The sequence below is a fragment of the Rattus norvegicus genome, chromosome 3 (genome assembly GCF_021556685.1).
Source record: "Rattus norvegicus strain SHRSP/BbbUtx chromosome 3, alternate assembly SHRSP_T2T, whole genome shotgun sequence".
NCBI classification, from domain to species: Eukaryota; Metazoa; Chordata; class Mammalia; order Rodentia; family Muridae; genus Rattus; species Rattus norvegicus.
In genome coordinates this window covers 45321137-45345838 of record NC_141536.1, presented here as the reverse complement: position 1 = coordinate 45345838, position 24702 = coordinate 45321137, and the positions used below count along the sequence as shown (strand labels likewise).

General features: G+C 38.7%; 1 protein-coding gene across 18 annotated transcripts in view; it reads right to left on the bottom strand.

Moving 5' to 3' along the window:
* Positions 1-24702, bottom strand: part of Tank (TRAF family member-associated NFKB activator) — a 76489-nt gene that overhangs the window by 9971 nt on the left and 41816 nt on the right. For 6 of the 18 annotated variants that reach the window (XM_087649284.1, XM_087649341.1, XM_087649350.1 and 3 more), the window contains 3 exon segments: positions 17667-17778; positions 15517-15635; positions 443-513 (listed from right to left, as the gene is read on the bottom strand). In XM_087649284.1, the coding sequence (XP_087505410.1) occupies positions 443-513; positions 15517-15635; positions 17667-17778 (302 nt within the window). 18 annotated transcript variants of the gene reach the window in all.

The window sequence follows — 24702 nt, the reverse complement described above, 5'->3', positions numbered from 1 at the left end:
AAAATATCCTCAGACAATTCTAATATTTGGAAAGCTAGGTACAAAGCAAATGACAGAAGTCCGAGTTCATAAACGCACTGCAGGCTCGTGAGTCTACTTGTGCATACTTGTTCTACACACATCAGTTCACTGTGAACACCATAAATAGAGCAGTATTTCTTCCTCACTCTGCTTCCTATCAGGATCCACCCATGTCAAACGATACAGTTACTATACAGGGCTATTGAAATGGGGACCATTAACACTACCACGGTCCGTGTTTTAGATCTTGTTCTGCTTGTAACCATGTGATATACTTAGGTCATTTCCACACACAGGTCTACTCCAGTGGTTAAGATCAACTGTTTTTCTTTTACAATTTTTAAAAATTTTAAAACCATCCAAATACTGCATATTGTAATAATTATACATTTTGGATTGGCAAAGAAGGCTCTAGAACCACCTTTCATGATGCAAAGGGATGCTGAGATCCTTTGAGGTCTCTTTTCCAGAAGAAACTTCTTGTCTTCTCACCTGAAGATAAATAGAAATGATGACACTTTATATGCATCCAAACTCACAGAAGAAAACACAATACAACAGTCACCTACTTAAAACCAACCACATTAGTGCAGACATGATCTCTCACACACAGTACATAAAAAATATGATAGGTCTTCTTTTCTTTAAATGAGATCAAGGGAAGAAAATAGAAATACAAGATAGAAGGGAAGATAGAAAATGCAAATTATTTCTGGTAACTTCTTTGATATCTTTTACTATCTCTACTAATGGTAATTATAAGAAAATTTCATATTCAGTTAATAAAAAGTACTAATCTGATTACTGAGCACCTCTACGCTTAGAAACTTAGTAGTAAAAAAATTTCTGACACTGTCCTTGGGGAGTCACTAATAATGGCCTATATATGCAAATCAACCCCATTGTCTTTTGTTACAGTTTTAAAAAAAATAAGAGTAAGCATTTAGAGGTTTATCAAGATAATGTATTATGTATTTGGGTTGTTTGGCTACAAGTCCTTGCCTTTCACTCCCACCCTGTGGCCTACACTGGTATTACATATATATTCTGACGCTGAAAACTGATATCCGCAGAACACACTGTGGTCACAGTCTATGGCCCAGAGAGGTAAAACACACAAATCCTCTAATCATGTCTGGTGGGCTTTCTGAAGCCGTAAGCTGACAAAGTCTGAAATCTGAAGAAATTCCAATATCATATACTCCTAATTTAGCCCAAGCTGTATAATTCTTAAATCAAAATTTAAACCTTTTTTCATTGATTTATTTTGTGTGCACATGTGGAAACAACTGGTGGGGCTCTGTTCTCTTTGCCATCTGAGACCTGGGGAATGAATTCAGGATGCGGATTTAGCAGCAAGCACCTGTACTCACTGGATCATCATGCCAAGCCAATGCTGAGTAACTTCTGGTTTTATTCAATTAATGTCACTGCTAGCTATTAGCAAATAAGATTCAATCTTATTATTTTTAATTATGTGTAGGGGTGTGTGGTGTGCAGATGCCCGTGTAAACCAGAGGCCTCAGGTACCCTGAAGAGCAGCGAGAACTCTTAACTCTTGAGCCATCTCTGCAGCCCCTATACCCAATCTGCCACCGCGATCTAACCAAACATATGTGACAAAGTCAAAGGAGAGGACAGAATATTTGGTGGCTTAATGTTCAATTATAAAAAGGGATTAGGACAAATAGAGTGGTTTCCTTTTAAAAATTGCCACTAGAAATTTGCAGTAACTATTTTACTAGGAGCTAAAAAGAACTAAAAAGAATGTTTAACCTAAAACTGAGGATAAAATAGAGAAAGTTGTAATGACAACATCCTACTTTCCAAAGTCTGGTTTTTACATAACTAAGAGTGACTGATCGGATGTTGAGAACATTAAAAACAGACTGTGACTGGGAAGGGCTGAAAGAAAAGGTGAATGATCCGTTTCTGTTTGGCTCGGAAGATGCCTGGTGCCAACCTCCTTTGATGTCTAGATTTAATAACTAGTGAAAAGACCATTGAGTGTATTGGCACAGGCAAAGGGGATCCAGGTGAGCCAGGAATTTCTATTGAGTATCTAAAAATGAAAATCTTTTAGCTTGGGATTAAAAAAGACAGCTTTTCTTAGTTTTGTTCTTATTACCATGAAAGAAAAAGCATTACCATGTCAAGCAGTATACTGTAGTTTCTACTACTCATACTACGTCTGTTAGTATGCTGCAAGTAAACATTTTCTCTTTGACACAGGCCTGGAACTCAGACTGTGGGCTGTGAGACTGCTCTGTCTTAGCCTCCAGAGTGCTGTGTGCAAGCACCTCCAGCCCACACTGAAAACTTTAGAATCCTGAGTGTTCAATGAAGAATTAAAAAAAGATGCTTTAACATGGTAACTGGAAAATAGGGATTGAGTGGATTTCTGAAGAAGTTCTGAGGTAGGGTTTGGTTAGAATAGGCACAATTTGTTGAGTGGATTTCTGAAGAAGTTCTGAGGTAGGGTTTGGTTAGAATAGGCACAATTTGTTGAGTGGATTTCTGAAGAAGTTCTGAGGTAGGGTTTGGTTACAATAGGCACAATTTGTTGACGCTATTTTCCACTGTAACAATCTAACAACTTTCTCAAGACAACTGCTTATGTTAGAAAGGATTTAGGATTAATGTAGTCAGTGACAACATCAACTCTTTGCTCAGCCCAGACTTTCTTTTCAATGTTCTCCCTCCTGCACTGCCCTCTGTCTCTGACAGGGTCTCCTATGTGTCTGCCGCTTTCTTAGCCTCCCAGCTACAGGACCATGTGCATGTATGTACCAGCTCATCTTGCCTTAACGTCACCTTCCTTAACGACGACCACTGTTTGCAGTGCATGCCAGAGAGGAATTTAATGCTAGAAAGACATAATGTATTTTTTCCTTTGATTCTCAAATATTATTCAAGTGGATTTTATACTGTAGGAACCCAAACTTATTGTATTTTCAAGTAAGAAAGCAAAAGAAATCTGAACATTATCTTAAGAGATTTTTAAGTGTCAAATCATTTAACAAATAGTTTTATTTTGAGGCATAATACAACAGAATGAACTATTTCGAGTTCTAGTCTGGAGTGTGTAACTAGGGAAGTGACTGATGAGGTAAGTGCTGCATGTCATACTCACTCTCTGTGGGGACGAGCCCTAAACTGAAGCTATGAAGAGAAATCCACATGAAAGTCGAAGATGTCCGTCTGTGTGAGCTAAGATACTTTGGTGTTCACCAGTTAGCTTTTCTAAAGCAGGTACCATAGAAAGAGAGGCATGTCAGCCAGAGTATTTGGTATACTTAAAGAGGAAAGAGAAAACGGCAGCTAATATTCCACTACTCAAAAAGTCAGTTTATTCTTCATATCGAGATAATACAAAATTGGGCTAGCCATGTGGCTCAATGGTAGAGCACCTGCTAGCATGCCTGAGACACAGGGAGTATTCCTTAACATAAAAAAAGACGAAAAGATAACTGAAAATGCTTTTGTGTTGCCTTTTAAAACATACTAGGCGTAGATAGCAATCCCTCCAAGACAGCAATGCAAACTGAGCCATGCCTATAATCCTAGCTCTCAGGAAGCTGAGGCAGGAGGATCTTAAGTCAAGGCTAACCTGGCACTGTAAAGAGACCTTGCAATGCAAATTAAGAGACACACAAGGGAGGAGGAAGGGTTGACAAGGAGCAAAAAGCTGTGAACTTCTAAGTGTGAGCTGGGTAAAGTCGGCACAGAAAACCAAAACACTAGTAAAGAGCAGTGGACAAAGAAACAGAAAACATGGGGTTCACTTTTATGTAGACTTTCGGAACTTAAAAGAATTAAATATTAGAAGACTAACTGAGTCTGGATATTTCCATATGAGCTTCAGATATAGTGAGGCAGAATTCATGGTGACATCAAGTATTAGATTCAACTGAACTAAGGAGAAAGCAAAAACAAGAGGATTAAGATCCCAGAAGACAGGATCAGGAAAAAAAATACAGAAATAAATGAGGTAAGTATAAAAATAGGGAAATTGTAATTAATCTAAAATTTTTTCTGTACATGAAAAATCTATGGTTCTTTCACCCTCATTAACATTCCTGAAAATACAGCACACAAGAGGGACAAAATACTAGGAGCTTGGTCTGTTCTGCATGAGACAGTGTAGTGTGCTAGGCAAACCCCTGCCAGTGTGGGAACTACTCCAGGGCAAAATGGGATTCATCCCAGTGTTCTGGAGGAAATGGCAAGAAAATAAACAATATAAAAATAAAATTAAACACCCTAATCACTTCCAAGTTCTTTACAGGGTTTTAGTGGTTTAATATAAATCCACCAAAAATATCCATCAATTCAATACTACAATAAAAATACACTTTAAAAAGTCAAAAATACGTCATTTATGTATGACTAATATGACTTCAAATCTACTAACATAACCTTGGAGATCAAAACTTTTCTATTAACCTATTTTTTACATCCTTCACTTTCCATTACACTCTACATCTATCTTTCTGAATTTATTTTGTGTAAAAATACTGTATTATCCATGTGTATAGGTATTTTCCCTGTATGTGTGTCTATGTAACACATGTGTACCTAGTGCCCTTGGAGCTGCCATGTGGATGCTGGGAATTGAATCCAGTTCCCCTGGAAGAGCACCCACTGCTTGTGAGCTCAGAGCCATCTCTCCAGCCCTCTACTTTACCTTCTTAAGATGTATAAATATTTATTCCTGGGGGTGAATTCTCATGCAAAATAGAAATCACATTAACTTAATCATTTTAAATAAGGTTTCTCATTTCTCTTTTTCTAGGAAAACCCTTAACTATAATTTAATGCACATAGTACTGTGATGCTCACTCTTTAATGTTACTTTGACTGGATCTAGAATCAGCATGGAAACATAACCCTGGTGTGTCTATGAGGGTGCTTCTAGAAAAGTAAGAAGGAAAGGCTCACCTTAAATGTGCTCTCCCGCCTCATGGACTGAGCTGAGACTGGAGACAAAGTGGAAGAGCACAGAGCCAGCTTTTGCCACTGCTTTCTTCCTGAGTGTGGACGCAAGGTGACTGCCACCAGATATGCACGTGCTGCACACCCAGGCAAAACACACATGCAAATAAGAAAAACCAATGAGTTTCAAAGACCTGACTCTAGTGTTTTGTGAATTAAGTTTTTAAAAACTGTAAAATTATCTTAATTATGTAGAAAAAGAAAAAAAGCAGAGTTGATGCTTTATTCTGCTATAAATGGAAAATGTAGATGATGTTAATATTCCTATATTTCTTTTATTTGGATAAATAAAACCTTTGACATAGTAATAAAAGATGCCAAGTCTTTCGGTAGCAATAGTTTTGTACCTGTGTGAGTGCGTGCACGTGTGTGTGTGTGTGTGTGTGTGTGTGTGTGTGTGTGTACATATATATATAACATTTAATTAAACAATATTCAAAATACAAAAAACAAAACAAAAACTTTTTAAAAAATTAAAATGAGAATATGGAAATATGACTAATGGGAAAGGAAAAAAACCTTTCAGGGTGAGTCTGTTGTCCTAACACAGCAAGTCTGCCTAAGTAAGCAGCAGAGTTCAGAGTGTAATGTATTAGTTGCAGATGAAAAATTAGGTGAGCTCCACCCCCCCTCCCAGCCTCCAAATTCTAGCAATGTCATGGAAAAGATTACAAAACCAGTATAAAGTTGTCAAAATACCACGTTGGGAAAAGTCCTGGGTATCCCATGGTTAAGCAAAGCTAAGTAAGTGGCTTTTTTGGCCCTTCATTTCTGGTCCACATGTATTCTCTCTTTTAGAATTTTACTGCACTAATTTATACATTATATGTGGTGAGGCTGAGGCATTCATGCCACAGCAGTCCTCTCCTTTCACCATGTGGGTTCCTAGGACCAAACTCAGGTCATCAGACATGGAGGAAGCATCTTTAGCCACTGAGCCACCTTGCTCTCCTCTTACCTACATTCTTTTTTTTTTTTTTTTATTAACTTGAGTATTTCTTATATACATTTCGAGTGTTATTCCCTTTCCCGGTTTCCAGGCAAACATCCCCCTCCCCCCTCCCCTTCCTTATGGGTGTTCCCCTCCCAACCGTCCCCCCATTGCCGCTCTCCCCCCAACAGTCTAGTTCACTGGGGGTTCAGTCTTAGCAGGACCCAGGGCTTCCCCTTCCACTGGTGCTCTTACTAGGATATTCATTGCTACCTATGGGGTCAGAGTCCAGGGTCAGTCCATGTATAGTCTTTAGGTATTGGCTTAGTCCCTGTACATTCTTAACTCCAGGACTGTGGCTGGTAAGCATATCCTCTACCTCTGAGCTATACACCCCTAGTCTCCATAGTTTTAATAGATTACAGTAAAAAAAAAATCAACATTTGATATGTACTTAGTACAATAGATACAGATAAACAACTGGCAATAATTTATAAGTATCATTTAATATATTAATAGTTATCTAATAAATATACAAAGAAATGATGAGGAAACATTGTGATATTCATATATTCTTAAAATTGATGAAATGTTAGAATAATCCTAGTGTTTCTCTTAATGACAAAAGGTAACTTGATTTTTTAACAGGAAATTACAACTTATCTAAAGCACTGAGTCTCAACATAGAATTCAGGACCCCTGTGAATTCCAAGATCCTTTCAATCTGTCTGCTGTTGGAGAGAGAAGACTGTCATAGGCCTTGAGTATCCTTGCACATGTCATGAATATAGGCTTTGACTATTCTTTATATGGTCATTTTTCAGGACTGCTATTTTTACAGACAGTCTACTTGAAAGACCATATAGTTTCTCAAAGACCCAGCTTACCTGGTGCTTGTTTAAAGCGCAGGACTCCCTAAGATCCATGTTCCTTTCCACTAATGTAACTATAGGCATCCGTCTGAGGGCTCTGTACACCTCCTCAAGCCCAGGTGGGAGCAAGGCAGATAGATTCCTTACTGCTTGCTATGTTATGGCCAATACAGACATTTTGCTTTGACCTTGTCTATATTTCCTTTTGGCATCTGCTAAATGGTTAATGATTAAATTTATGCAATGCCATCCACTAACTAAACTATCTTCACAGTAGTATTGATATGGTTTGTATGGTGTTTACTGCACTGGCATGTACTCGGACTGTACAGAGAGCAACTGTAAGCGAAGCTTCTGATGTGTCTTGAAGTGCGAGGCTTCTTGGGGAAGCTTGCTAACGCTTGAGTTGTGAGCTGAACTAGTCACTTTTTAAAAAGAATGCTATTTTCACTTCAAAGAATGAATGACATGCAGGCTATGGTTATTCAGACATTTTCTCAAAAGCAAATGAAGCTGGCCTGTCACTTTAAGGAAAACAAGTGACAAGACTTGTTGCCAATGATAAAATTTGAGCTTTCAAGTGAGAATTAAAATTTTGGAAAAGTTGTACCTGTTATAGTAAGCTTGACAGCTGCCCAAAACTTAAAAGGTTTCTGTGGTAAGCTTGGTGATGACATTAAATATCATCTAATAAGTCAACACTTGGAAGATCTATAATCTATACAATTCAGTAAGCCAATAATCAACTATCTAACTCATTATGTTAAAACCAGACGTAAGTAAAAAGACAGTCAATGTAAGACAGACCACGGGCTGGTAAGTAGGTGAGAGGTTCACTGATGTGGCTTCAGATGTCACATTGCAGCCAACAGTTAAGAAACTGGGCCAGTGAGATGGCTGAGCAGGCAAAGGCACCTGCCACCATGACTACTGGTTTTTACTCCCTGGTACCTACATGATGGAAAGACAGAACAGACTCCTCCTGAATGCCATTCTCTAACCTCCATATGTGTGTACCATGAGGTGTGTGCCCACATGCATGCAAACAAAATAAAAAAAGTAGCTACCTCTTACTAAGTTTTTGTGTAGTATCGAAGAATAATACTTATAACAGCTAAAAGCTCCTATTACAGCCATGTTGTGTATGTGAGGCTAGAATATTGGCATACAATTTAATAAAGAAAATATAAAACAAATCCATAATACAACAAATTGAATGTAGATGTAGTCTACAAGACTGAAAAATAATATCTTTGCCAAGTGGATCTCTTGAGTTTGAGGCCAGCCTGGTCATTTTAGGACAGCCAAGGGTACACAAAGAAACCCTGTCTTACGGGAACAAAGCCCACCACAAACAAAAAACAAAACAACCCCTCCAAACAAAAGAAAACAACCAACCAAAAATCAAAGACAGTATCTTCAAAACAGATGTGGAAAGCTTTTAGGATGACAGATTTTAACATAACAGTTAAGACGAACTGGATTGCCTTGTGTATGTGGGGTCTGCTCCTTACCTACTGGGGTTGGTTTCATGCTTTAAAGAAACCAAGGCTGGAATGAACATGCCAACTCCACTTTGTAGGCTTTATCATTTAAAGAAAAGGGAGGGGCAGGACGTAGAAAATATGACAATTTGGGGACATAAGGGGAGAAAAGTCAGCTACATTGAAAATGTTCAGATTTGCTTAAATGTTAGGGAAGATGCCACTTCTGTTTTTCTTCTAAAAATTCTTATATATTTAAATATAATTTTTCTAAAAATTCTTTTAATGTTAATATAAATTAATATATTAATTCAAATTTAAGGAACTTACTAGAAAGTTTTATATATCAATGTTTTTTTCTTAGATTTTATGATATTTAATTCTGATAAATTTGGAAAAAACTTTGAACTTTAATGAATAAAAATAAAACTGGTTGGGAAAAGGTGGAATGGGGCATTTGCTTCTACTGAAAAGGCAACAATTCTTTTAACATGGTACACATAAAAACACATTTTCCTTTAGTTTTCTATAACCCCAAGTTGGCATGTACCATTATTTACTAACTACAACTATCATTTCTGTATACTGAGAGACAGAAGCAAAGGTGAACGTTAATAGACCACAGGAACAATGTTTTAACATTTGAGTAAATGTCAATTTTATTGCAATTTCTTCTTAAAGTTACATATGTAGTATGTTTAGATGATATAAATTAGGTATTATTTTCTGATGGAAGTAACTTCGTGATTAATGACTTGATAAAAAGTCTAAAATTTGAGTTTTGTTCAAATGACCAATAATACGTCTGTCATCTATCTGTATGTTATGCTCTCTTGATACAACATCTGGACTGTAATATATATATAGCAACTTAAATAAAAACAAACAGTGCAGCTTATGAGACTAGCAACAGAAAACAATGTCTAAAGTGCACAGTGCCCAACACTTACCTACATATTCCTAGGTTGAAAACCAACCACAAGTTCAGAGTTTGTAAATGCACACAGTACAAGCATGAAGATGCCAGCCAGGCCTAGACCTGTTAATGTAATATTTTATAAACTACAGAAGGCCAGAAAGCTTAACGGTTGTGAACTTTACACTGTCTTCAAGCACTCCCCGCATAAAAACTGAAGGGGCCAGTGCTAATTGTTCTGACAACTTGACATAAACTAGAGTTATCTGGGAGGGGAGACTCTCAAATGCGGAATTTCCTTCATCCGGGTGGTCTGTCTGTGGGGCATTTTCTTAGTGATGGATGTGGGAGGGTCCAACCCATTGTGAGTGATGCCATCCCTTGGCAGGGGATCTCAGGTTGTACAAAAACAAACAAACAAACAAACAAACAAACAAACAAACACAAGAACTGGCAAGCTGTGGAGAGTAAGCCAACAAGCAGCACTCTTCCACAGTCTCCACTTCAGCTCCTGCCTCCAGGCTCCTCCCGAGTTCCTGCCGTGACTTCCTCAGGATGAACTGCCGGCAGCGTAAGATGAAATAAATACTTCCCCTTCCCAAGTGGCTTTTGGTTATGGTGTTTACCACAGCAAAAGCAAGCAAAGGAATAGAGAAGTTGGTGCCAGGGCCATAGGGTACTGCTGTGACAAACCTGAATGTGTTGTTTTGGGAACAACTGTGGTAGCATTTGGAACTCTGAGCTGCAAAACAGTGAGTGCTCAAAGCTTAAAAGGAAGTCAAATTCACCAGGGGTGGGGAGCTGGGGGGGTGGACAGTGCATTTTTCACATAGATTAATTTATAAATATTTTCAATTTTAAAGGTCGTTTATAAAAATTAGTAACAATATGTAATGGTTTTTTAGTTCTCTAAGCACTGCCCGTTAACATCCTCTATAAAGTCTATATTTATAATTTTTCAAATTCTTAAGACCATAGGCCATGGTATTATTTTTTTCCTTCTGAGCTTAATCACAGGACACAGGAAAATGGAATTTATTGTCATCATCTGATGTTGGGGACTAACTCTCTCCCCTACCCACTACCACCTCCATTTTCCTAATAGACTATAACCTACAGTGCCTGTGATGCTCTAAAAGACAGACTTTGACTCTTCGCTGCTTGGAAGAATAGACAACTTGTAAAGAACAGAATATGTGGAAGAAAGGTAAGTGACTCTGGTGACTCGGTCACTGAAAGCACCTTGCACCTTACTCTTGGGTCCCTTGCTCTGGGGAAGTTAGCTGCCAGGCTATGAGTAGACACCCATATGGCAAACTCTCCTGCCAAAGTTATGTGAGTGAGCCATCTTGGAAGTGGGTCCTCCAACCATGAAGCCTTCAGTCTATAATCTCGACTACTTTTGATTTCAGCAACATGAGAAGTTGTGAGACACCACCGCCCAGCTAAGTCACTCCTGAATTTCAGACACACAGAAATTGAGAAAATTATTTTTTGTTCTATGTTGTTGAGTTTTTGAGTAAGTTTAGAGAAACCAGTTATATGACAGCGTAAAAAATATGTAACTACTGTGGTGAACAAGATGTGAAACTCAGTTACTAAAGTGTATATTTTACCCATTATATGCCTTCCTACTCTCAACATGCAATTTTACAAAATAGGAACTAAGTGTGAACTGCCTTCATTAAAAAAAAATACCACCTAATATAACAATATATTTCAAAGTTCCAGTCCTAGTACATAATTTCTTATATTATTAGGTAAGAGTGAATTTATTTATAATTTATTAAGTACAGATCAATACACAGCGAATTCACAAGTAGTTCAAATTTGAAACCCGAAACATTACAACTGCTGGAAGAAAGTACATGCAGACACAGAGCTCTAAGACATAGGTATAGGAAAGGACTCTCTACAGGACTCCATTTGCCTAGGAATTAAGGCCAACAACTAGGAGCTCACCAAACTAAGACAACAATTAAGCAAGGGAAGAAGACACCGCAAATGGAAGAGAGTCTCACAGGATCCATCTGACAGAGGACTGACATACAGAATATACAAAGAACTAACAGAACAGAGAGTCAAGCAAACAAATGACATGCCTGAAAAACAGGCTAGAGCTCTAATCGGAGATCTCAATAGGAAGAATAATGCTGGCTAAGACATACCCCAAACGTCGTTTACTATACTTGGCAATTAGGGAAACGCAAATAACTACTGTGAGATTTCATCTTACCCGTGTTACAGTGATTCTGATCAACGAAAACAACTGACAACAAATGCTGGTGAAGCCAAAGAGGAAGGGTATCCCTCCTTCGCTGTTGGTAGGAATGTAAATTGGTGGAGCCATTCTGGAAACCAGTTTAGAGAGTCCTTAAAGGACTCTAAAGGAATCTACCACATGATCTGGCCTAACTCCTTGGCATTTGCCGGAAGGACTTGACATTCCCCTCTATAGACACTTGCTCAGCAATGTTCTACTCACAATAGCCAGAAAATGGCAACAACTTAAATGGCCTTCAACAAAAAATATGGGCAATGAGAAGTGGTACATATAAATGATGACATAGTCTTCAGCTCTAAGAAAATGAACTCAGGATTTTCAGGTAAATACGTAGACCTACAAAAGATTACTGAGAGAGACAACTCAGATGCGGAAAGACAAACCCTCCGTGTTCTTTCTCATCCTTAGCATCAAGTCCTCAGAAAGGAGTATAAGCATGGAGTAGCCACAGAATCCAAAAGGACAAAGGAACCACTGAGTGTGAGAGGTAAGGGGGTAGCAGGATACAAATGATATGAAATAGGAAAAGGAATAACAGGGAGGGGATCTCCAATGGGTAGGAGGGAGGTGGTTAGTACAGACGGAGGGAGGAACAAGGGACACCTAACACCAAGATGTTTGAGAAAGCATCAAGGAATTGCATTACATTATATTTACCTAGAATTATACATGGTTCATAAGTACATGTGCACACACACACATATACTACACATGTTTATTGGAGGAAGCTAAGCTACTTGTGCTGATGGTGCTCCCCTCAAGAACCCAGAGCAACAAAAACCCGAGCACAGGTATAAGCAGCCCTCCCTTGAACGGCTGGTAAGGACAGTGCAGGCTTCCCCACACAGGGCAGATGAAGCCCTTGACTCTCACTTAGGGGTTGACAGTGGGCTCCCTAGGGTTGAACCATATCACTTAGGACACAGGACTTGATGATTCGAGCTGGATCTGGCCTCAAAGTCTCCTTGCTGTGGTTCCAGAATCCACTATGCAAGGTGTTACAAAGAGATGCAGTGAAGAGCTGTAATGCGTGTGAACACGGCAACACTTGGCACGGAGACACAGAGAGCATGCAATAGGCGTGCTCCCACAGCAGGCATGGTCAACAGTGGTCTAACGTCATCTCTGCCACACGGAGATAGAGAGAATAATTTTGTTTTATATTGTTAAGTTTTTGGAGTAAGTTTAGAGAAACCAGTTTATGACATGGAACTACTGTGGTGTACAAGATGTGGAACTTTTAAGGCCCACTCAACAGGGGGAAATCATTCCTGGTATCGGAAATCTATCCAGCTTCCAGGCCAGTGAGATCATGGACCTTAGAAAATAATCTACTGTTGCTTTCTTAGACCAGAGTAAGCCTTTACTACATTCGAAATCTTACCCTTATACCTACATTCAAGTGTAGCTAAGACCCCAAATCAAAGCAGCTTCTCTTCACAGCAAATGAAAATCAATGCAGAAAACCACTTTGGACACAATGCAGAGATAAATGAATGGTGGTTGAGTCCAGGCCCAATGGATACAACTACATCACTGTTCCTTTCTATAGGGCACATAATGGAAGAGTGGAGAAAATTTTGAGAACCAGAATACCAGGAAGTTGGTGAGAAGACTGTACGAGCCGGAATTCCAGGAGTTCAAGTGTGAAACATCTCTCCTAGACACGGCTGCATAAGTAAGACCAGGACAATGGCAGGATCAATAGACATTAACTTGGGAGGGAAAATCTCATGGAGTCCCACCAGTGCCGAGACAAAGAACTATAGGTACTCAATGACTATTAAGAGGGGGATCATTAGCCTCTCTCAGTTATAAGCTCCTTTATTGGTTGTCCAAGGCAGAATGGTCAGACCTGAAACCTCATATACACAAACAACAAAAATGGAGTCAGCTTGGAGAGATGGCTCAGTTAAAAACACTGACTGTTCTTCTAAAGGCCCTGAGTTCCCAGCAACCACATGGTGACTCACAAAAGTGGACTCAGAAAGCACACACACACACACACAGAGAGAGAGAGAGAGAGAGAGAGAGAGAGAGAGAGAGAGAGAGAGAGAGAGAGAGAGAGAGAGAGAGAAAGAGAGAGAAAGAGAGAGAGAGAGAGAGAGAAATTGTAATAGTAATCAAGAAAAAAGAGGTTATCAACTTGAGAAAGAGAAACATGTGAGGGGGCTGAAGGGAAGGTGGCTGGGAAGAGCTGGAGGGAGGAAAAGTAGGAGGGAAAGTAATGTAATTCATTTTAATTAAAAACATTTTTAAAAAGTAAATATGAACATAAAAAAGAGTAGATTTCTTGTCTAAACATTCAGTGTCTGCTAGCCTTTGGACTGACGATAACATAAAAGAAAAAACAGTTTAAAATACAGTTTAATTTATTTTTATTAAATGGTCACAACACAAGAAATTCATGAGCTAGTCAAAGAATTAAACTATGGCTATCACATAAATCTTGTATTACTGACAAGGATGGTGATGATAAGTTGCTGAGTTTATATTTCTTCCTTACCCAGAGCTTATTTCTTTAGCCCTTGTCCATGGTCTGTCCACAAACACAGTGCAATTGGTGCAGCATTGTTAATTCTTTGGACATAAGCTAGCCAAGCAGAGGAAGTTGAAGGAAAAAAATAGAAAACAATTTAAACCTAGGATCATCTTACTATCTAACTCAGTTTAGAGTTTTGTTACTTTGTTAAAACTTATACTTCATTAACTGCTTATGATACCAGGGGGCTGGGGAACTACTAGGAAGCCATGAGAGATGGCTCCGCAGAGTTCTTATGTGTCATTGTGAGGGCTGGAGTTCTGGTTCTAGTACTCAAATAACAAGCAGAACCTATGTCTATCTACAACCCCAACACTAGAAGGGGTGGAAGTAGGTTGGCTGGAACTTGCTGACTTTCAACCTAGCAGAAAATGCAAGTCCCAGATCCAGAGAAATACTCCACTTGTGGGGCTGGGGAGATGGTTCAGTGGTTAAGATTATTTGTTGAGGACCCAAGTTTGATTCCCAGCATTTATACAGTAGCTCTCTTCTGACTTCCATGGGCACCAGGCATGCATGCGGTGCATATGAAGGCATGCAGGCAAAACGCTCACACACATAAAACTCAGAAATAAATTTAAAAAGACTCAGCCTCAAGTGAATGGGCAGAGAAGGGTAGGGAGGACACTTGGTGCTGTCCTAGCTCTGTGAGCATGTAACAGACACATGTACTTAGGCATGCAAAGAGCATGCTCACATACTGACACACACCAACAATTCTTTTAAAAAAACACTAGGAAATATGAAGCTTATGGCTTATTTTAAATATTAGTAACGCTACTTAAGAGGATATGTCATGTCTGCAGATACAGAACTTTGTAGAAGAAAGTTTAGAATTCTAGTGGTGGGGTGGGGGGAGAAAGATGACTCATTAGTAAATAGTGTATACTGTTCTTGCAGAGGACCTGAATTTTGTTCCTAGCACTTTCTCTGCATAAATCACAAGCATCTGTAATCCCAGATTAAGGAGATTTATTGCATCTGTCCTCCATGAGCATCTGCATACATGTGCATATATAGACACACATATACAAGTTAAAAATAACAAAATAGAGGCTAGAGAATGATAGTGCAGTGGTTAAAAGCACTTACTGCTTTTATAGGGAAAATGGGTTTAATTCCTAGCACCCACAGGTGGCTCACAACTGTCTGTAATTAGTTCCAGGAGGTCTGATACATCCTCTGACCTCTGAAAGCACTGTACACATATGGCACATACATAAAATTAATTTAAAAAATCTCTCTAAAAATATATCAGTGGTGAGTCATTGCCTCAGGAAGAAGAAATGAAATATATTGTATATCAGCATTTAAATGTTAGTTTATGCAGAAGCAATGTTAGGGGTGAAAAAAATATTGCCTGCCTTCTTCCCATGTTCAACCCACTCAAACTGTGCGAGCATATAAACTAAATAATCTATAACTCTGTGAAGCCTGATCCCTTAAAGATGAGACTGACAGCACTTCCTACCTTTGATTGCTTATCTCTCAGTGTTCCTAGTTTCACTTTATCATGTGGTTCATCAAGGGTCAAATTATTCTTCCTTCTGTCACTGTCTTCAAGCAAAGGTACATAGTCACAAGTGTTATCTGCAAGACAAAACACTTGCACATCAGTAGAAAGTCCTGGAAAAATAATTATAATAAAAATGAAGGGCTGGAGAGATGGCTCAGTGGTTAAGAGCACCCGACTGCTCTTCCAGAGGTCCTGAGTTCAATTCCCAGCAACCACATGGTGGTTCACAACCATCTGTAAAGAGATCCGATGCCCTCTTCTGGTGTATCTGAAGACAGCTACAGTGTACTCATATATAATAAATAATAAATAAATCTTTAAAAAAAAAATGAAGACAGGCATGGTGGCACAAGCCTTTAATCCCAGTACTCTTGGAAGCAGAGGCAGGCAGATCTCTGTGAGTTTGAGCCCAGGCTGCTCTACATAGTAAGTTCCAGGATAGCCAGGACTACGTAGTGAGACTTTAATCTCAAAAAACAAAACAAAACAATAACAACAAAACAACCAACCAACCAAACAAACAAAAACACAATCTCAGTAATTTCAAAAGAATATATTGTAAACTCTAGTTTTATAGTAATTTGTGCAATATTTACCTCGGCAAGTTGCCCATTTATTGAGTGTTTTTCTTCCCACTAAACACTTATTTTCCCATAAGTAAAATATATAGAATTCAGAAAAGTAGAATTATGTTTCTGGCATTTTACTTTATTGACAGTTGGACCTTAGAGCTTTGCTTTGAAGGGAGGGGTAGTGTGAGGGATGGACTAGCTAAGTGCTCCCTTCCTAGGGATGGACTAGCCAAGTGCTCCCTTCCTAGGGATGGACTAGCCAAGTGCTCTCCTCCCAGGGATGGACTAGCCATGCTCCCTTCCTAGGGATGGACTAGCCATGCTCCCTTCCTAGGGATGGACTAGCCAAGTGTTCCCCCTCCCAGGGATGGACTAGCCAAGTGCTCCCCTCCTAGGGATGGACTAGCCAAGTTCTCCCCTCCTAGGGATGGACTAGCTAAGTGCTCCCCTCCTAGGGATGGACTAGCTAAGTGCTCCCCTCCTAGGCCAATTAAGCTTTTATATGTCAGTTTAAGACAATTACTTAAAAAAACTCCATGCTTATAGAAAATTAGAAAATGTAGTAATGACAAAAAGTATGAAGAAAAAAAAAAAAGCAGCACTGGAGGTTGAAGCTGGTGATTATCTATTGGCTGCGGGTCCAGGGATCCAAGGCGCTTTTGTGGACTGGGAGGATATGAGGCACACATCTGGTGCATACACAGATGCAGGCAAAACACCCATACATAAAATAAAATAAAATAAAAACTTTAAAAACTATTTTAAAAATCCTATAATTTTCATCACTCATGAATTATTCTTATTAGCACTGTGGTTTATATTTTGTTTTTCTTTTCTACATGTAAATTCAAGCGAGAATGTTTTGTTGTACACATGAAATGACTTTATTTTTATATCTTGTGTTCTTTATTTTGCTGCACATCATGAACATGACTGTTGGTAGGTTAACAATCATCACTGATTTTCTTGGCTATTTAGTTGTTCACTGTAACATAGCTTTTGGACATTGTACCTTTTTGGATTATTTACTGGTTTGTTCAAAGGATATTTAAAGGGAGAGATGGCCAGGGCAAGGAACGTGGGAAGTGCCCAGAGCTTCTGCACCCTTCCTGGGCTCAGGACATGCTCAACTATCTGGAGCTTGGATGCTTGTTTTGATTTCTGACCTCTAGCAGTCAACTGTGATGGTCAATGTATGCACACCTTCTAGAACTTACACCAATTGTCTTAGGATAAATTCTTACGGCTTCTATTTTCAACTCAAAGGCACACACCTTTTACAAAGCTTTTTCCGTATTCATTGCTAAAGTACTTTCAAGGAAGTTTTAGTAACCCAGGATTCCAGCCTACAGAATATCTGAATGTCCACTTCCTCATTTCCTACAAGTTTCAATTAAACAAGCATCATAGTGTACAGCCGCACTATGACTCTTACAGCAGAATTAACAAAAAACAAACAGGACAAAAAAGGAGAAATTCAAATGTTCTCTTCTCTGAAAAGTTTCCAGAAACACATAAAAACAAAAGAAGTACCTCGACTAGAATCCACAAGACGTAGCTGTGACTTTAGCCTGTCAATGAGAGTTTGTTGAAATGACAGCTGTTCCTGTTGCTCGCGTATTCTTTGTTCATAGTTCTCAGTCTGCTGACAAAAAAAACCCAACCAGTTAGCCTGATACTCACTGACAGATGCGTTTACTGTCTATTAATAAGCACAGGAGCTGCCAGTCCCACCCAGGTAACTGAGAAATCTATTCACGCGTTACTGACTCCATTACAGTATCAGTGACTTAAAACTATTAGAGTAATATACAACTTCAAAAATTACCTTATTTAAAGAAATTCTAGTCAAGAGTTTGACACTGTTTTCTTGATCTTTCAGTAAAGAGAAAAATTAGAATTTGAAATTTAATACTTAAAAATAAGAAAAATGCACAAATGGTAAAGTACATGCTATATTAAAAGCTATGCTTTAAAAATATAAACCAGTCTCAAAACAGAATTTTATGTCTTAAATAAACACTGAAATTAATTTTTAGAGTACAAAATCATGGAGTAAATAACTGTAAATAGAGATTATGAAAGCCAAAGGAAAAAAAATATAAATTCTAAAACTTTTGTGGCCAGATATGAGAATGCCAGGGTTAATTTTTATGATATAAAAACACTATGGGGATGCCAAGAAGTGCTTGCTGACAGGAGCCTGACATAGCTGTCTCCTGAGAGGCTCTGCCAGAGCATGACAAATACAGAGGCAGATGCTAGCAATCAACTATTGAACTGAGAACAGGGTCCCCAATGGAGGAGTTAGAGAAAGGACTGAGGTAGCTAAGGGGGTTTACAACCCCATAGGAGGAACAACAATATCAACCAACCAGACCCCCCAGAGCTCCCACCAATGGAGCGACCCATGGCTCCATTTGAATATGTAGCAGAGGATGGCCTTGTTGGGCATAAATGGGAGGAGAGGCCCTTAGTCCTGTGAAGGTTCAATGCCCCAGTGTGGGGGAATGCCAGGGCAGGGAGGCAGGAGGGAGTGGGTGTGTGGGGGAGCACCCTCATAGAGGCAGGGAGGATGAGATAGGGGGTTTCCAGAGGGGAAACCAGGAAGGGGGATAATACTTGAAATATAAATAAAGAAAATATCCAATAAAAATTGAAAAAACCCACTATTTATAGATTTTAAAGGGATAATCCCCTCATACTTTTATTCGACTGACCTTACTACTTTATTATAATGGCGGTGAAAACTAAACAATGAAAATGACATGATATTAGCAATACAGACATACAGATGTGCCAACCTTCAAGAAAAATCTCAACGTGTCATATCACAATTACCTAATGAGTACATTCTTAGGAGCTGCATTAAGAAAGCATACACAGAATGAAAGTCTTTGACACTTTCTACAAATGACTAAACGTAAATTTCTCAAAATATGAAAAGGGTTCTAATAATTACAGCAACATTTGGTATATACTAGATGTTTGAACTTTTTAATTGGCTAAATCAAAAAGTTCACAATTAATGAAGTTGCAGTATTTTAGGTCCCAAGTAAGCCTAAAGTTCTTTATAAATCAAAGATTTGTTCCTTATGCCTCAAATATAAATGCAAGAAGTTAAAAAAAAACCACTTCACTATATTTACTCAAACAAAAGATGCACTTTTATATGCAGGACTCTTGTGATTGAGAAAGTGGGTAGTAAGCTGAGAGGCATGGCTCTGTGTGTTTCCTGGGAGCAGTCTTACGCAACTTCACATTCCCCACAGAACTTCACAAACGATGTTAAATATATGCTGATTATTATAAGCAGAAGAAAGAATCAAGAATGAATCTCAGCCTTAGAGGACTCAAGCCATAGATATGGAACCCTAGATACCAAACGAGTCTGATATAGAGCCATGTTTCTCTCGTTCTGTAGACTTCGGCACCTGTGCTGCTGGAATGAGTGGGGACACTGACAAGAGGATGCCAGTGTAGTAGCTAGTTCATAGTTAAGTGTCTGGGTGCCCATGCTCTCTGAGGTGGAAGGATCAGCAATACACTATGGTCTGCCCCGTGTACTTTATGCATTTACAACATTTTTATCTCAAAGAACTCAAAATTCTTTATAACATAAATAAGTAATTTTAGTAATAACCCATTTTTTCACTATATCTGGATAGGTGCATACATCCTTGAGCAAGTAACCAGGTTTTTTTTTTTTTTTTAAGAAAAAAAAAAAAACCTAGCAAATTAGCGATAGGCTAAGAATAAATGTCTAAATTATTCAACTCTCAGACCATTCTTCATCTATTATGCAGACTCCCCCACTTCAGTGAAGAAACCAAAACACCATGTATGCTCACTTGGAACCAACTCAGAACACTTCTGCCAGTTAATTTTCATCTTCTTCTCTCTAGCCTAAAAACACACTTCAGCACATCTGTCTATATCGTATTATAATAAATAATGCTGAAATGCATTAAATAGCTGGGAAAGTTAATATATCAGGGGCCATTTCACATAAAAGTCTTGAGATGTTTCTTAAGTCAGATGATAATGTATTATAAAGCCAAGGCAAAAACCTTTTTACATAAAAATCAATATGTTGAAAATGTAGCTGGGCAAATAGTGGCCCATGTTTTTCTGGCTTTTCGTGGATTTATGGATTCTCATCTGTCTACATGTCTGACCAGCAGTTATTGTAATCTCTAGTGTCACAAAGTGTCTGGCATACACTGAGATGTTCAGTAGTAATCAAATAACATGCTAATTAAGTTGTTAATGAAATATCTAAGAAATTGATGTGTCTTCAAAAATGACCTGAAGGAATAGAAGGATGAATGGTCTTGCTTTAGATGCTTGATACTAAGCTAGACACATTTACTTTTCTTTTTAAATCAAAAGACTATGTTCACTGCAAATAAACAAATAGCATACATTTTTTTTAAAAATCAGAAAATTGATGCACAGTCACATTATTTTAAAAGCTACAATTACAAAGCAAGTGCATTCCAGTACTATCAAAGACCCCACAAACAGAAAACTCACTAACAACCACATTGAAAATGTACAACAGTAATGTCTTGTCAACACTTCTGTACAGAGCACAGACATGACAGCTAAAACAGACAGAAGAGAAGATGCTTTTGACAGCCAGTGTGTGTGAATGATTCTTTGAGTCAGATGGCAGCAACAAGTTACCAACTAGGAGATCTGCATGACAACTAACCATCCATCTGTATCAAACACCATCTGGCCAAGATGACTCTGGCTTCTGTGTACTTGACACTCCTTCTAATTCCAAAGACTAGCCAAACAAGTGGTCTATCAGAACCTAAGAAGTAAACAGGTATATAGGTACTCGTGTCTTAAGGGTTGTGTGTTCTTTCTTAGTGCTCATCAGCAAAACTGCATGCTGGAGATCAAATATATAGCAATACATACCATCGATTTATCAACAAGGGTCATCGAGACATACTACAGTTTATCAGGAATAAAGTAAAAGCCTCATCCTAAGATTTATTCTGAAGCTGGAGATCTGGACCAGCAGCTGAGAGTAAATGCCGCTCTTACAGAGGACCGGGGTTAGGTCCCCAGCAGGCACAGGGAAGTTCACAGCCATCTGTATTGCGAGTTCCAGGGGCTCCAATGCCCTCTTCTGGTCTCTGTAGGCATCAGGCATGCACTTGGTGCACAGGCACATATTCAGGCTGAATATTCATATACATGAGATAAAAATAAACTAAAAAGTATTCTTTTAGTAGAGCAAATTTTCAGTCCATTCTCTTCAAAGCAAAGATACCATATTTCCAAATTTTGGACATACAGCTGTTCAAGTTTTCATGAGTTTCATAAATATTAAGATAGAGTTCTGTTAATTGAAATTTTTCTTGTTACAGACATTGGATGCTCTAATTTTTCATATTTCCTAAGATGTTTACTTCCTATATTAGAAGAAAACTTCAAATGTCCTTAAATCATCAAATATTCATCTCATCTTCAAGAATTAATCCCAACATTCTGAAAAATAGCTTTCTTCCAGTGATTTTTATTAGGGGATTTAATAAGTGTTAAGTGGATAAAACATACTCTCAATTTAAAAACATTCAAAATTGCTCCAACAGTAGTAGATATGAGACCTTTATTGGAGGTTCTGCTTGCATGAAAATGCTCTCAATAGGGAGCGCCATGAAAATAAATATTATTCACACCAGATAAACAGTAGTTTGGACACAATCTATTTTTAATATCCACCATAAAACTGGTAAACTAAGTTATTAATTTTACTTTCTTTTTAAAATGTCCAAGATCATGTATCTGGACTACATGTAGCTCTTTCTTCAACCATTCTTTATGTATTATTTTAACAAGTTCCCCACCTACCACCGACTGTATACTAGGACTGAACTAGGATACACTGAGCTGGGAACATCAGGTTATCCACTTGTAGTACTGCTAGTGCTGTCATCCACTTCTCAGCAGAGCAAATGGTAATGCAGGGGTAGGGTGAGGGGAAGGAGCACTCCTTCCAGGAGTCACAGCAAACATTCCACTCAATTGAACCTCAGACTTCCTCGGGGCCACTTTGGACTTCTGATGCCCTTAAGCAAATAGGCTAAAAAAAGGAGTAAAGGGGTTAGGCAGGGGGCTTGATCCACTTACAACATGAGGAAATTAAATTGCTTCTCCACAACGGAGAAAGATTATGTCTGCAGTACAGGACATCCTTTAGGGTGTCTCTTGGTCTACCATGTCCTGTGATTAAAATCAATGGGAAAGTACAACAGCGTCTTCAGCAATGAAGGTATGGGTCACTCCTTCAGGAAAAGAGCCAAGAACTGCTGAGGTGCTTGCCAAGGGGAGGAAATACAGAATGGGGAGTAGAGGAAGGTGGTTATAAATACCAGCTAAGGCCAGGTGACTGGTTGTAAAAATGAGGGTACTAGATGATACTAGTGCTTCTGTCATAGTTTGAAAAAATTCATTGTACAGACATTTATATTTTTTACTCGATTTCTGTATTGTTATGCAACATCAATTAAGAGAATGACAATGGTTATCACATTTAAGTTTGAGATACTCAAAGAATGTCCTTGAGAAACATGGCTACCTAGTCTAATTTATAAAATGCTGTAGGATATTTGATTACACTGTATACCCCAAGATTGTGTTATTTACTGAAAAAACCTTTTCTAGTTGTGTGGCTCAGCCTTAGCAGACACCTTTAATCCCAAACAATGAAGTTGTAAAGTTAGTTTGTAGGAGGAAGCAGCCATGTTTGAAAGTGATGTCTAATTGAGTGGTAGACAAAGTGACGAGTCAGGGAAAGATTTGACAGAATAGGATACGCCCAACTCGCACAAGAAAAGGGAAGCAACATAAGAGAGAGCAGTGTAGAGAGAAAAAGAAGAGAGGCAGTTTTAGTGGGAGAGTTTTACAGAGACAGGTTGAAGAGAGAACAAGATAGACGCAGACAGAAGGAGACAGAGAATGAGAAGGATCCAAAAGATCAGAACAGATTGTTAAAGCGGAGCAACTCAGGAGAAGCCCAGAGACGCCAGATTGAATTTGTCGGCTTGGAGAGGAGTTTGAACCAGAACAGCTGAGTTGAACCAGCCAGCCAGGGATCAGAAAGAACTAGGAAGGGGTGAGCTTATTCAGCAGTAAGTCTTAGAGGCTGAAAACATTCTGGGTCTAGATAGACTATATGGAGCCTAGAAGCTATAGGACTAGGGCATATAGGACTAGGTCTAGGTTAGAGATAGAGGCAATACTTTTACAATAAGGCATTTGTGGCTGGTTGTTTGGGGGATAGTTATGTCATGTTGCATTAATTATAACCTGGTTAAATATATAATGTTTGAGATTATACATGTTTGGGCATAAATATGATCTGGTTATTATTTTCATTTGGAAATTAATCATGACATAAAGAGGTCTGATTGTGTCAGGTTGACAAGAAGTGGACTAGTGATTGTTAACTTGACTACACTGGAATCAACCAACCCCAGACATGGAAGGGTGTAACTGTGTGATTTTTCCTTAATTTGAAGTGGGAAGATCCACTTCTTTTTATTTTCTTTTATAATTTTTTTGGGGGTAGGTATTTATTTATTTAATGTATGAGCATACACTGTCAATGTCCTCAGACACAGCAGAACAGAGCATCGGATCCCATTACAGATGGTTGTGAGCCACCATGTGGTTGCTGGGAATTGAACTCTGGACCTCTGGAAGAGCAGTCAGTGCTCTTAACCACTGAGCCATCTCTCCAGCCTGGAAGATCCACTTCTAATCTGGATATCTGAGGTGGGAAGACACATTTAAACAGATCTCTAAATCTGGACCACACCTTCTGCTGGACGCCTATATAAGGACACGGAAGAACAAGGCTTTTGCTCTTTGCTTTCTTGTTCGCTCTGGCCTCGCTATCAAGTCCATTCCTTCACTGGCATTAGAACCTAGTTATTCAGGTTTCTAGTGTACACTGAAGGCCAGATGAGGCCGCTTGCTCCATGGACTGAACAACTTACTAGATTCTTGGACCTTCAGTTTATAGGTAGTCATTGTTGTATCAGCTGGACTAGAGTTTTTAAGACATTCCGTGTATTTATCCTGTAAGTTTTGTTACTCTAGAAAACCCAGACCAAAACATTTTATAATCCAATTTTGGTAACCCTCCCCCCTTTAAGAACTTGGCTTCTATAAGAAATAGAAATAAGCCTAGTATGGTGGTGCACAGACTTTGATCCTAGCACTGGGAAGGCAGTGGCAGGCAAATTTCTGAGTTCAAGATCAGTCTGGTCTAGTGAGTTCCAGGACAGCCAGGGCTACATAGTGAGACCTTGTTTTAAAAATAAATACACAAGTAAAAATAATCTTTACTGGATGATCAAAAATGGCAAATATAACATTCTGGTATATATTAACCTTTTTGCAAATGTTAGATCTCTTAAATAACAAGTATCTACATAGTACTTAGAATTGCGGGAGCTGTACCATTGAAGTCTCTACTAGGGTAATTGAGTTTGGGTCACCGTAGAGTGCTCTACAAGGGCAATGTTTTGTGGAACAGTCAGGA